The 15,211-nt window shown below is 34.5% G+C and overlaps 1 protein-coding gene across 3 annotated transcripts in view; it reads right to left on the bottom strand.

Annotated features, from left to right (window-relative positions):
• Positions 1–15,211, bottom strand: part of LOC126828368 (cyclin-dependent kinase 17) — a 162,691-nt gene that overhangs the window by 9,964 nt on the left and 137,516 nt on the right. For all 3 annotated transcript variants that reach the window (XM_050558137.2, XM_050558136.2, XM_056102553.1), the window contains 4 exons: positions 6,029–6,232; positions 5,442–5,484; positions 3,534–3,624; positions 2,240–2,317 (listed from right to left, as the gene is read on the bottom strand). In XM_050558137.2, coding sequence (XP_050414094.1) covers positions 2,240–2,317; positions 3,534–3,624; positions 5,442–5,484; positions 6,029–6,232 — 416 coding nt within the window. The remainder of the gene's footprint in view (positions 1–2,239; positions 2,318–3,533; positions 3,625–5,441; positions 5,485–6,028; positions 6,233–15,211) is intronic.

The raw sequence follows: 15,211 nt of genomic DNA, 5'->3' as shown, positions 1-15,211 counted from the left end.
ATGCCCATATGAACTGTTTATGTTCACGTGTAGGCAATTAGCCTGTTATTAACATACACTGGTTACCTCTCATAAAGATAGGTTGCCAGGCAACAAAACATACGCCGACAGCAGCTAAATCGTCCGAGCAGTCGACAAGGGTTGTCACAGATTATTCTTTTGTAGGTAATTAGGGGAATTTAATATAAAATTTCATACATATGACATTATAATTTTCGTCGTTTGAGGGTTCACAAGGTTCTAAAAAGTAAAACAAGGGCCGTAACTCTGGAAGTAGCCTACAGAAATTGTTCGTATTCGACAGGCTTTTTCGTTTTACTAATTCAAATGATGCATATAAATTTCATACAGATTGGATGATAACTTTTGTCGTTCGAACGTTCACAAAGTTCAACAAAGTAAATCAAGAGCCATAACTCTAGACATAATTGGCGGAAATTGCTGACATTCAATAGGCGTCTTCATTTCACTAAATTAAATGATACATATGAATTTCATACAGATTAGGTGATAACTTTTGTTGTTAAAGCGTTCACAAGATTCAACAAAGTTAAAGAAGGGCCATAACTCTAGAAGTAATTAACGGAAATTTGCTGAAACTCAATAGGCTTGTTCGTTTTACTAATTTAAATGATACATATAAATTTCATACAGATCGGATAATAACTTTTGTTGTTAGAGCATTTACAAGGTACAACAAAGTGAAACAAGGGCCATAACTCACAGCATAATTAACGGAAATTACTGAAATTCAATAGGTTTCTTCGTTTCACTAATTTAAATGATGCATTTAAACAGATCGGATGATAACTGTTGTCATTAGAGCGTTCACAAGATTCAACAAAGTGAAACAAGGGCCATGACTCTAGATGTAATTAATGGAAATTGCTGAAATTCAATAGGCTTCTTTGTTTTACTAATTTAAATGATGCAAGGGCCATAACTCCAGAAGAAATTAACGGAAGTTATTGAAATTAAATAGGCTTCTTCATCTCACTAATGCAAACAACATATATCAATTTCAAAACAATCAGATCATATGTAGTCTGTAGAGTGTTCACAAGAAATTGTGGACGATGGACCGACGGAACGACGGACAGCAATATACGACCACATTTTCCATGTGGGCATATAACCAGCGGCTGCCAGGCAGGATACGCCCACATTTTCGAGAGATGGATAGAGAACAAGCTAACAAGAAAGTGATTTTTCCTACAATCAAGGGCCATAATTCAGGTAATAACAATTCGATATGCGTGAAAATCGAAAGGAACCGAGATCTTTGGGTTATAAACTTACATTTCAAGTTTCAACAAAATCGGATAAAAATTGTGACCTCTATAGGGTCCACAACCTTGATATACCATATTTTTACGCTATTTGAGAAAGAACGGTGTAACGGTGATATAATAATACGTTTTTTAAATCTGATAAAAATTATAACCTCTATAGGGTCCACAAGCTAAAAACGCGATTTTTCGTACAATCAGGGGCCATAATTCAGGAAGTTACGGTCCGGTATGCGCAAATATCAAAAGGAGCCGGAATCTTTGGGTTATAAACTTACATTTCAAGTTTCAATAAAATTGGATAAAAATTGTGACCTCTATAGTGTCCACAACCTTGATATACCATACTTTTACGCTATTTGAGAACGAACAGTGGCCATTTTGTCAGTCAATTTTGGGCTGATTTTCACAAAATTCAAACTCAGCAATCCTTAGGGTGTAACGGTGATATAATAATACGTTTTTTTAAATCAGATAAAAACGCGATTTTTCGTACAATCAGGGGTCATAATTCCGGAAGTTACGGTCCGATATGCGCGAATATCAAACACAACCGAGATCTGTGAGTTATAAACTTACATTTCAAGTTTCAACAAAATTGGATAAAAATTGTGACCTCTATAGGGTCCACAACCTTGATATACCATATTTTTACACTATTGGAGAACGAGGGGCGGCCATTTTGTCTGTCAGTTTTGGGCCGATTTTCACGAAATTCGAATTCAGTCGTCCTTAGGGTGTAACGGTGATATAATAATACGTTTTTTTAAATCGGATAAACATTATGACCCCTATAGGGTTCACAAGCTAAAAACGCAGGTTAATGCTGAGATAAGTAATTAGGAGAGTCTAATGTTATTTTAAATATGATAAACTTATAATTCAAACTTAATTACATTTATTTTCTTCATTAGAGAAATAACTGAGATGAAAGATATAAGAGTGTATACCTGTAGCTGCTACAGAAGATGATCTTATACCAGGATCTCTATGTAATGATATTCCTGGTATAGTAAATATTGAGACAGCTGAAAATAAACGGAAGAATTTACTTCAAGTCTACCACTAAGATTTCTTACATCATTTATTGTCCTTTTACAATTAAAATGTAACAAGCCAACACTGAGGCTGATGTCCCCCGCCGAAATCCCAATATAAATAGATGACGCATATTAATTAATTTTTTTCAAAAGTATCAAGCAATCAAACTGATTATCAACTATACACTAAGTTTCATCACTCTCTATCAGATAGAATCAAAGTTATCTTGTCCCAAAGCATCAACCAATAAAATTTCTTAGCTGTGCTTAGCTTTAGCTCAAAATGTTAATAATTGAACTCAGTCAAGACATTCACCTAATGAACATCTACATCAAGTTTAAACATTCTACCTTGATTAAAAGCAGAGTTGTTCTGTTCCAAAGTTTTGACCAATCAAATTGCTTATCGCTCCTTAGCCTAAACAGAAAATTCTCATCATCGAATTTAGTCAAGGTAATGATATAATAAATCTATACTCAGAGTTTCATCACTCTCACTTAATTAAAACCAAAGTTATCGTGCCCCAAAGCATCAATCAATCAGATTGCTTATCTTTGCTTACCGTAAGCAGACAATGTTTATCATCGAACTCCATCAAGGCATTCCCCATATGAATGCCTACACCAAGTTTGAACATTCTACTTCAATCAGAAGGAGAGTTACTGTGTTCCAAAGTATCAACTAAACAAATTGCTTATCACTCTGCTTACCTTGAGCAGAAAATGCTCACTTAGTGGAGGTATTGATATGATAAAACTATACACCAAGTGTCCTCACTCTCACTTAATTAGAACTAATGTTATCGTGTCCCAAAGCATCAACCAATCAAATTGCTTATCACTGCTTACCCTAAGCAGAAAATTCTCATCTTCGAAATCCATCAAGGCATTCACCTAATAAACACTTACGCCAAGAGTGAACACTCTAGCTCAATTAGAAGGAGAATTATTGTGTCCCAAAAAGTGTGACGGGCAGACAGACAGAAAGACAGACAGACGAACCCATTTTAATAGTCTCCTGCTTTCTTCGAAAGGCGGGGGACAAATATTATATAATCCTTTGTTTAAAAGCTGAGTCATTAAGTACGATTTAACACTTTCTATTAATTCAGTTCAATTTGAAGACAGGTTTGTCCCAAATGGGAATATTATTCATAATGACTTTTCACTATTTGTTTAATACTGCTTAAATGTTTTTACTTACTATCTGGTATGCGGTGAATTGTGGACCCAAATGAATTGAAGAAAGAATGATTCATGCCTGATGCTGCCGACATTCTGGCCCGAGCTGCATACTATAATAAAAGATCAAATATTCTATTTTATTAAGTTAACATATTATGTAATAAATTTAATCAAATATGATTCCTTTTTATGACTGGCATGTACCAGTGTTCGCAAGTGGGCAATTGAAAAGAAAAGGTCACATTTTATCAAAGATACATTATGTTAGATTAGATAAGGAGCTGGCAGTTCTCACTATAATAATTAAAGATAGGTTGCCAGGCAACGAAACATACGCCCACAGCAGCTAAATAGTCCGGGCAGTCAACAAGTGTTGTCGCATATTTTTACTTTTTTCGGTAATGAGAGAGAGAGAGAGAGAAATGGGGTTTAACGTCCACTCGACACAAACTAGGTCATTTCGAGACTAACATATGGTTTAATTTTATTTCAATAATTCGCTTGCTCAGAGGGGTCTTTAGCAGTGGGAGGAAACCGGAGGACCCGGAGAAAACCCACGAGGTTGGACAGGCGCCCCTACTCCTTGTCACGTACAACCGAGGATTCGAAACCACGCCAGTCGACTCAATGACAGACTTTATGATACAGCGCGCGCACGCTAACCATTCAGCCATCCAACCCCCTTTTCGGTAATGAAACATTTATAATACATTAAAATCTGATTAAGAGTAACAACTCATGAAGTAATTATCAGAAAACCATTAGAATTTGTTTGGTTTTTATAAAGTTTTGCCCCATGTTTAGTATACAAATCTTTTAATATCATGGATTTAGCTGTTCAAGTGATAAAAACTCATTGAAAATCAATATACTTGTTCGTCTCAAGATCTTAAACTCTGTGTATCAATCTGAAGTCAATCTGAAAAAAAATAGACTTCTTCGTCTCATGACCTTAAACACTGTGTATAAATTTAAAGTCAATCGGATATTAAAATTAGCCTCTAGAGTATTCACAAGATTTTTCAAAGTGATCAAGGGCCAAACCTCTGGCAGTAATTATCTGAAATCGCTGAAAATCAATAGGCTTCTTCCTCTCATGAGATTAAACACTGTGTATAAATATTAACTTTAGCCTCTAAAGCGTCCACAAGATTTTTTGAAGTGATCAAGGGCCATAACTCTGGCAGTCATTATTGGAAATCGCTGAAAATCAATAGGCTTCTTCGCCTCATGACCTTAAACACTGTGTATAAATTTAAAGTCAATCGGATATTAACTTTGGCCTCCAGAGCATTTACAAGATTTTTTGAAGTGATCAAGGGCCATAACTCTGGCAGTAATTATCGGAAATCGCTGAAAATCAATAGGCTTCTTTGCCTCATGACCTTAAACACTGTGTATAAATTTAAAGTCAATTGGATATAAACTCATGGCCTTAAACACTGTATATTAACTTTAGCCTCTAGAGCGTACGCAAGCAATTCTGGACAATGGACGGACAGTGACGACAATATACGACCACATTTCAATGTGGGCGTATAAAAACTAGATAATGTAAAGGGAATTTACTGAAAATTTCAATCAAATTGATCCACTCTGAACCAATATTTTAGCGATTGAATTTTCAGCCTAGCCTTGATCATTATTACTAAAGTCGGTACGATAGTCTTGATTATCCATTTCATGATTAAATCATGAATGGAAGTTGAACAGCAAATCGGAACCTAATCCAATAAACATCGCAGGTTAGCAATGATATCGAGAGTTGATTAAGGTCTAGATAAGTTAATTAATAATTTAGATAACATTTCAGGCCTAAACAAAGACCTGCAATAGGCAGATTTAGCTCTTGCATAATGTCTGTTTAACACCAATGATTATCATTTTAGTAAATCAAAGGTAAATGAATAATAATGTGAAAGCTTACCTTTAAAAATTTTGATAATAGATCCAGACCATCTGGATCTAACCTATAAATATACAAATATAATAAATAATGATCATTTTACAAACATTATGTAATAAATTCTAATAGTTCATCGTGTCCACATACAACAGTATGGTTTTTTTTAATTGACTAGGATTAGGATAGTAGTATTTTCTATAGCCATAGAGTGAATTTAAAGATACTATAATTACATGTATTTTCTATATCTACAGAGTGAATCTAAAGATAATATATTTACATGTAGTATTTTCTACATCTATAGAGTGAATCTAAAGATATTATATTTACATGTAGTATTTTCTATATCTACAGAGTGAATCTAAAAATATTTACATGTAGTATTTTCTACATCTATAGAGTGAATCTAAAGATATTATATTTACATGTAGTATTTTCTATATCTACAGAGTGAATCTAAAGATACTATTTACATGTAGTATTTTCAAAGGCTATAGAATGAATCTAAATATATTATATGTACATGTAGTATTTTCTATATCTATAGAGTGAATCTAAAGATAATATAATTACATGTTGTAATTTCTATTAATTTGAATGAGCGTTACCTTGGCGCTATATTCAATAATGGTTCTGGTTTATAAGTTAAGAAGTTATAAGAGACATATTCCTCATTTGTGGTTATTCCTGGAAATTCTATTTCTGTAGGTGTACCCAGAATCTTAAATATTAACTGAAGTTCATCTTCTACAGTAGAACCAGGAAATAATGGCCGCCCACATGCCATTTCATAAAATATACAACCAACACCCCTAAAATAGAAATCAGTAATTGGTAATAAGTCAATACAGCCTTTCTTCAGGGCCAATACAAGGGGTTTGCAATAAGGTAACTGTACACACTTAACCCATTTAACCCTGAGCCAATTAAAAGATTAGCTACCCTACCCCTAAGCTAATTAAATCAGCAGGGCCCATCTCCCTAAGCCAATTAGTGGATTATTGTTAATCCTAATACCCTCTACTAAATTGCAAATACCGGTAACTAAAAAAATATTTTCTATACATAGAAATACTCTGTTACAAAAATGTACAGATTGTCGTGTTCTTTCCAATGATATAAAATTCAATTTTACAAAGTAGAAATTATATTACTACAAATAACATTGAAAAGTCAGTTCCACTAAAATTATGACTTTTCTCTGTCATAATGGTAAAATAACGTGAACAAGTATCCCCTAATATTTTTTTATAAATAGAACACAAATATAGTCCTTCAAGTTGGCAGCAGTGTTCAAAGTAAATGTAAATATAACTTTTAAAAGGAAATAACACCCCAAGTGACGGTCACTTCATCGCTATCGGCATTTTAACATTTCTGCCTTTTTTGCTTTATTCGTCGAAAATAAAAATATATAGTTGAAATCTTCGAAAATGTAATATTCCTCTATGTAGCTTGTATTAAATCCCAAAAGTTTTGATTCAATTTAGTTTTTCAAAGTCTAGAATTATTAGCCGTAAGTTTTGTGTTATCGTCTGTTTGAAAGCGTACCGTATCCAAGATGGCGGCGACACGCTTGATCTCGGCTCGAGTATCCATATTTTTTTTTTCTAACACTATTTATTCAATAAATATTTACATAATATAAATATAATATATATAAATCTGGGATCTGAAAACAAGCCGGGGCTTCTATAAATTCATCTCCCTATTTACAACAATATAAATACAGTGTTTGAAATTATAATCATAAATTATATAACGGTTTAAATTTACAAAGAAAAATGTATACTCTCAATGTTCCAATATTATATCGGACATATCGTAGTTTAAGTACAAAGGGGGTTAATATACAGAAAGTAATGTAATGTAATGTAATGTAGTGTAATGTAGTGTAATGAGGTGTAATGAGGTGTAATGTGGTTAGCGAAGCAATTATTTGATGATGTTGATAGTAGTGGGGAGGTGTGCGAACCCAAAATTGTGGATTGGGGAGAGAGAGAGAAATTCTGAAGTCTAATATCTAAAACGAGAAATGAAAAGCATCCGAGGGTAACATCGCAATTAAAAAAAACCCAAAAAAACATTAGTCAGTAGACGGTAGATAAAACCAAATGAAAACGAAAAGTAGCATCATTCAAAAGGCGGTAAGTAGAAGAACCAGCACTACATATTAATTGTCACCATTCGAGCAAGATGGTGTTAGTAGAATCAGCAGGACACGATAAGTATCAACAGTCAAGAGACAGTAGGTGAATACAATGGTGTGCTGTAAATAAGACCAGCAGAACAGGATGAGTATTGTCAGTCGATAAGTATCAGGACATGGATGGATTATCAATCAGGGAACAATAAATAAAATAAAATCAAATCAAATCAGGTGACGGTTAGTAAAACTCACCATGACATGCTATGTATAATTAATGAGGAGACGACAATTTAAACCAGCAGAACACGATAAGTATCATTAGGACACGATAAGTGTCACCAATCCAGAGACCCAAAATAAACCAAGCATCACACAATACATACCGGACAGGATATGTATCATCAGTTATATAACAATAACTAAACCCACCATAACGCGATAGGTATTATCAATAAAAAAGACGGTAAGTATCATCTACGATAAAGGCCGTCTATCAAAAGGTTGTAAATCAAACCAGCAGGACACGATAATCAGCAAGATACCGTAAGTAAAAATATCAGGACACGATATGTAACATCAATTATACCAGCATGACACGATGAGATCAGTAAATAGGACAGGCATGACACGATAGGTATCATCAATCAATCAATTACACAATAAGTATCATCAATGGAGAGAAGATGAATAAAAACCACATGGGTGTGGTAAGTATCATAAATGAAGTAGTGGTAGGTACAATCAGCATGGCACGATAAGCACCGTTAGTCGAGATACAGTGGGTAAAAACCAGCAGTCAAGAAAACAGGTAAGTATCGTCAATCAAGACAACAGGTAAGTATCGTCAATCAAGACAACAGGTAAGTATCGTCAATCAAGACAACAGGTAAGTAGCATCAATCAAGAGATGGTAAGTAGAACCAGCCTGAAGTGGTAAGTATCATCAACCAAGAGACAGTAAGCAAACACAGTTGGAAGCAGTAAGTATCAAAATCAGTAGACGGTAAGTACTTTGTTTAATTTTTACTTAAATCTATTGGATCGGTTTATGAATAACTGAACTGCAGTAAAGATTTCTATATTTGTTGAAGACGTCAAGAGGTTGTTTCCATATAACAACGTTCTAATCTCCTGTTGTGTATATGGTAATAGTAATATAGTTTCTTGTCTTTGTCTAGTAAAGTTGGAGCAGTATCATAAATAATGTTCGCTGTCCTCCATGGTGTGACGATGGATTGTCGGAAATATTCATTAAGAACTTGTGGTAGTTCAGACAACTTTTTTGACATCTAAGTCTAGTGTGAATAATTTGGAGTCTTCGATCTCCTTGGTAGTAGTGTTTAGGGGTCGTTTGGTCGCTTTTGTTTAGGTGACCTTTGAACTCTTGCAAAGTTGAACTTTGCTTTACATCTTCGGGGAGGTTATTCCAGAATGAGATCGTAGAAGGAAGAAAAGGCAGTTTATATGTAGTTGTTGATGCATATATGTTTCGGTAATGTGATTGGTTACGTGTAGCGTGTGGATTCAGGGCAGCAACTCTAGGTGGAACTAGTAATGATAGGTAGCTGGGCGTGTGTTTGTGTATCATCTTGTAAAATACAATGAGTTTGTGTCTGTGCCGTCTCTCTTTTAATGGGATAAATCCCGATTCTGCATATATGACTGTTCTCAATGCATCAAGCTGAAGTTTCTCAAGTTCAAAAGTCTCCTGGCCTGTACAATTATCCCATAGGACATCTGCGTAGTCAAATAAGGGAAGAATAAAAGACTTCTATATTGTTTCAAGTGAATTTCTGGAGAGTCTATACTTAAAACTTCGAAAATGGTCAACAGTTTAAGAGATTTTGGATGTGATGTAATTTAGATGATCTGTCCAGTTGCAGTTTTTTTTAAGATAGATGCCCAAATGTTTATAAGAAGAGACTTCACTTAGAGCAGTGTTGTTGAATGTTAATTGGAAGAACGAAGGGTTTTGTTTTCTGGAGAAAGTGATACTGGTGGTTTTATTGGGGTTAAAAGCGACTTTCCAAGTAGAAGCCCATTTGCTAATGGTACAAAGGTCTGAATTTAGAATTTGTTGGGATGAAGCGGGGTCTTCAATGACAAGAGAACGACGTATTGTCTGTAAAAAGTCGTATGTTTGATGTTATATCATTCACAAGATCATTTATGTAGGCGACAAAGAGTAGAGAGCCTAGTACTGATCCCTGTGGTACTCCTGCATGAATTGTTGATGAATTTGAAGATACTCTGTCGATCACTACACACTGTTGTCTATTTGATAAATAACTCTCTAAAAGCCTATGAATATTTCCATGGATCCCAAAAGCGTGAAGCTTATACAGAAGACCTTGATGCCAAACCCTGTCAAAGGCTTTACTTATATCGAAATATACTGATTGCACTTCTTTGCCTTCATCAAGGGCTTTACAGATTTGGTCATATAGATCTAGAAGTTGGTAAACTGGAATTGTTCTTAATAAAACCAGATTGGAGTGGTGTTAGCAGGGATGTGCCCAGAAAAATATTCATGCTGGGCGGTAATCTTCGGCAGAAAATTATCGGTTTTTTTTCGATCGAAAATGCGCAATTTCATGAGTCCAGAGGTCAAAATTTACGACGGCAACACTCCGTAGTATTTAGCTAAATTACCGTAGAAAATAAATAAGAACTACGGGCGACATTTTTAGCCGTGTTAATTTATTTAAGAATATGACGACAGCAATTTGCCAATGTTGACACTGAAACCACCGTTGTATACCTGCGTAATCCACGGCATAATCGAAAATAGGAATTTATTAATTATTGTTTTGTTTCTTTCCTGAGTTCTTGTGATTGTATTTTTCTATCGAAAACACAAGTCGGCATTCATTCAGTCGTACCATGGAACCGTATACGGTCCATTGTCGTACGTCACTCAGGTAGCACTAGCAGCCAATTTTATAACAATTATGAATTTACTGACCATCTACACATGTTTTCACCTGTTTGTCATTAGTTTATAGTTTATAGCATTATGAAGTATTTATATCTAAATAAATCAAACACGTAGGCCCTATTCCCCCAAGTCATCTGACCTAATTCTACCGTAACGTCACATGATGGTGAATGGAATGGAGATGCACACGGCTCGTTGACTGGTTTATTTAAACATTTAAAAAGTTCAAAACAATTTCCAGAAATAACGGCTACGAATAATTTACTGGAAAATATGATCAAATCAAATAATTAGGTCGGGAAAATATATCATATAAATTAATATAATATAATTTTTGCGTAAATAAAGACGTGACGTTAGAAAGGAATTCCAGAGGGCGTTACATGTCCGCCGCACAAAGTTCATGTAATGTAATGTCATGCACATGTGTGAAATCGTCTTTTGATAATCAAATTACAGTATTACGGATATTTTATAATCAGAATTCAACACCTCAACGGCGAAGTATTCATTTAAAACGCAAGTTTGGTACCATGATACTTATATTTGGTGGAATTTATGTGGATACGGATTATAGAATTGCACAAATCTATAAAAATAGTTTAAATAGCAAAAATAGTCGTCTTCTGCTAGTGCTATTTTTAAACAATAACGGTGCAGTAGGCTAGTTTAACCAGTCTTGCTAGTTACATCGCACTGATCTGACCAGTTAAAAGAGTCTAAATATCAGATAACTCTGCGAATCAAATAAGAAATCGAAAGTAATATATTTCGTCGAAAACGAACGTTATATTTAGATGTTTATGATACGAGGTCAGTTTGACGTGAGTCAAAATAATTTATTCAATTTATGAGGTTAAAAGCAACAAATAAAGACGCTTTTACCAATTTAGATTATCTTTATTTACAAGAAAATGGAGGTGGGCGGAAATCCGCTCCAAGATATTTTTGCCGGGCGGACAATATTGGTGCCGGGCGGTGCCTCCCGGTAATTGTAATAGTAGGCACATCCCTGTGTTAGTATCTTGAGATCGAGAAAAAAGTTGTATATGTATTTGTAAAGACATCTTCTGAAGATTTTACCAATGCAGCTTAATAGAGATATTGGACGGTAGTTGTTGATTGAAGATGGTGTACCCTTTTTTAATATAGGTGTAACATGGGCCTCTTTCCATTTTTCTGGAAATACTGAGTTTTCTAATAGGAAGTTAAATAGATTTGTGACTGGGTTTGCCAGACTGGTGCAACATGATTTAAGGATTTTGTGACTAATAAAGTCTGGCCCTGAAGCTTTACCTACTGTGAGTGATATGATAATATCTCGGATTTCAGATTCCTTGAAACGCCAGGTTTCCAATTCAAAGTCATTTGCCGGAATAAATGGTGGATCTTCGTTTGAGTTTTCTAAATAGGATTGCGCAGTAAAATAATTATTCAGTGCATTAGCTTCATCAATAGCATCATATAATATTTTGCCTTGTTCATCTACAAGTGGGGGAATAAAACTTTTATTCTGCTTAGAATTTAGAATATTTGTTTTTACCAGTTTCCACCATTTCTTTTCAGTAAAATTGTTTTCATTGATTTTGTGATCGATTTGTTGATAGAACTCGGTTTTTACCCTCCTTACTTCGCCAGTTACATGATTTTGCCGATATCTAAACTTAGCCCAGTCTATTGGAAGATTTGAGCGCTTTGCTTTCTTGTGAAGATGATTTCGCTTACAAATAATTAAGCGAATATAACCATTCATCCAAGGGCTATCCCGGGGACGTACGGTGATTTTTTTTGTGTGGTACATACAAATCAATACCTTTTGAGATGATATTAGAAATCTTGTTAACTAAAACATTTGGAAGTACGTCTTTTTCAACGTATAATTGATTCCAGTTAAAATATAGATAATGTATAATATTCATAGGACATCATATTTATATTTCATTGTTTCTGATTTATATGAATAACATTAGTATATTTATACACTTGTGCTATGAACAATTTTATTTGTTTTTCTTTTAATGCCACATCCCATATGAAAATGTTACCTTTCTACATGTGTTTTGATGAATAAATAATTCAGACGAAGGAAGGAAGTGTAACATGGGGGATGTTCATGGCTTTAAGTATTTGGGCAGAGATATTCCTATATGCGAAATCAAAAAGTGAAGAAGATACTCCACTCAAATCGTTTTCTTGTAGATAAATATAACAAATTAAAAGAAAAACAAATACAGGTAGGATTGTTGTTTGGGTATTATTTCGATATAACTTTATTAGAAAAATATAAGATTTCAATGAGATTATCAGAGTAATGCTATAATTAACTAATCATGTGTCAGACATTTATGAATCATCCATTGCTGAGACATCGAAAAAGGAATCGTCAGTAGCAGCACCATCATCAGTGTTTACACCTGCTGTAGTTTTTGTGAATCTCATTTTTATCTTTAGCGATTGCAGCAGAGTACCGAATTCTGTTTGATTTCTTAAGAGCTTTGTATCTCCGTTTCCACAAATATAATACCATCGCTGCACCAAGTTTGAGATATCCTTTTCTCTTTAAGTAGCAATCGGGCTCTGAAAGCTATAGATGCTCTTTGTTTGGTCATATCATCATTTATGTATATGGGATGTCGGAGCAATGTCTGTGGGTCAATAATTTGTTCTGCCTCTGGGTTGACTTGGCTGGGTGTGGCTTGCGACGATGCCCGATTTACCCTAGGAGGTCTGATTTTAGCCAGTTTTTTACCATTTTTCACAAAGGCTCTTTTGCTGTAGTAACCTCTAAATCTTACAATGGTGGGTCTTGGTTTTGTGTTGGGGTCATAGTTGTCAGGTGCGCCAACCCTGTGACTATGATTTATATCGTCTTTTGTAATTATGATATCAATAGCGCGCCCAACCTCAATGACTAGTTGATCTGTATCCTCCCTGTCCTCTTCTAGAATACCAGATATTCTTATTCCTTCACGCAGTCCATATTGTTCGAGTTCATCACATTTGTATGAAAGTTCAGTTATTGTTTGATCTCTCATGATCAGATCTTTTTCCAGCGTAGATACTTTATTCTGTAGATCTTTTATTGATTGTTGTAGTTGGGGGTTTATGATTTTGGCCATGGCGTTAGCTATTCAAAAAACTACCCTCTCGTCCTGTAGCGCCGATAGAATTTTATCAACGAGGGTGTCAGCAGGCATTTTTTCAGTTGAGAACTCAGACTCCAACTCACTAGGCTTTGTCTTTTTAGGATCTGTAGAACTTGAGCCTGATGTCAGTCTCTTTCTTATAAGATCAAAACTCATAATATAGTAACGATTGTACTAACACTGTCAAGACTTAGTTGTGCACACATACAGCTGAGTTGTAAACATGTATCCAGTGTAAGTGTTACTAAAAATAGATGTCACACCTGACAGGTGAGAAATTTATACAAATAACACATTTTCGATTTAGATTTTTAGATAAATCTTACATATACGATGTGCTTATACATCGATTAGATTATACGACAGTCCAAATTACAATCAAAACTTTCCAAACCCCATCCACCACCTATTTGCACTCAGTGATCACACAACCGTCTTACTACTTGTCGCCATCTTTGAGTATCAGTATTCTTCGCATCATAACGTCAAAAAAAATAACAAATAGTTGTTTTCTTCGACATTATCATTTTCTACGATATGCCTGGCAGTAAATATTTCACTCTTCATATCATAAAATTATTAGCCGTAAGTGACAACGTGAAAATATTGGAATACTGCCAAAGTCATTGACAAGGTCTGGTTTTCACCTCTGACCTATTACGTAAATACTGGAAGATCCTTTGTTAAAACGTATGTTTTTTATTCCATAATTGGCGAATATAACATTCCTTGCCATTGGGTGCTTTATTTTTATTGCTCAATCACCATTAATTTATGAAATAAACACAATAGAAATCTGTTGATTGATCTGGCGCTTTTGTTCGCTAATGCCGTTGCAAAGAATGATGGGTCCCCGAGTTGATTCGCTACCGTGAGTCACTTGGTGCGAGTTGTTTCGCTATTGTCAAAAATGGGTTAACTGAGAAATGGTACAATAAACATACTATTGATAAAGTCTTCAATTACTTTTGAGCAAACCATAAGCCATTGATGTAAATTTGCTTTTGTGGCAGTCAAGCTTCTAATGGCACTCCTCCTGACAGGCATAAAAATTCTATAGAATGATAACTAGAAATTCTCTTAAACAGGCAGGTCATTCTTTGGGCCTTAAGGGTGTTGAGCAGTCTAAAATGCACATTTTAAAGCTAGCACTGTAAGTTTTCTTCACAAGATATGACATTTTTTGTTATTTGGGGTGATAAACTACATATTAATCACCAAAAAACCACCAATTTTATTTACCAACGATGTTCCAAACTTGGCCCAAAAGCATGAAAATAAAAGTTGAATTTTCTCAGTTATGTCTGGAGGGATTTCCATCAAATTTGGCATGAACAATATGAAAGAAGAAATAGCTCTTTATTCAGTGTTCTTAATTCTAAGTTCTTAATTCATAGTACTTAAATCTTATTTCTTCATTTGTTGTCGTATTTCGACATTTGTACACTAAAATTAACATTTGTTTTACAAATTAAACATTTGTCTAATCAGATTTGTAAAATGTATTTTTGTTTAATTTAATTTTATTTTAATATAAAGACAAAATTTATTTTAGTAA

The sequence above is a fragment of the Patella vulgata genome, chromosome 7 (genome assembly GCF_932274485.2).
Source record: "Patella vulgata chromosome 7, xgPatVulg1.2, whole genome shotgun sequence".
Taxonomy (NCBI): domain Eukaryota; kingdom Metazoa; phylum Mollusca; class Gastropoda; family Patellidae; genus Patella; species Patella vulgata.
The sequence above is the reverse complement of the archived record's forward strand: the minus strand, read 5'-3'. Positions and strand labels throughout refer to the sequence as shown.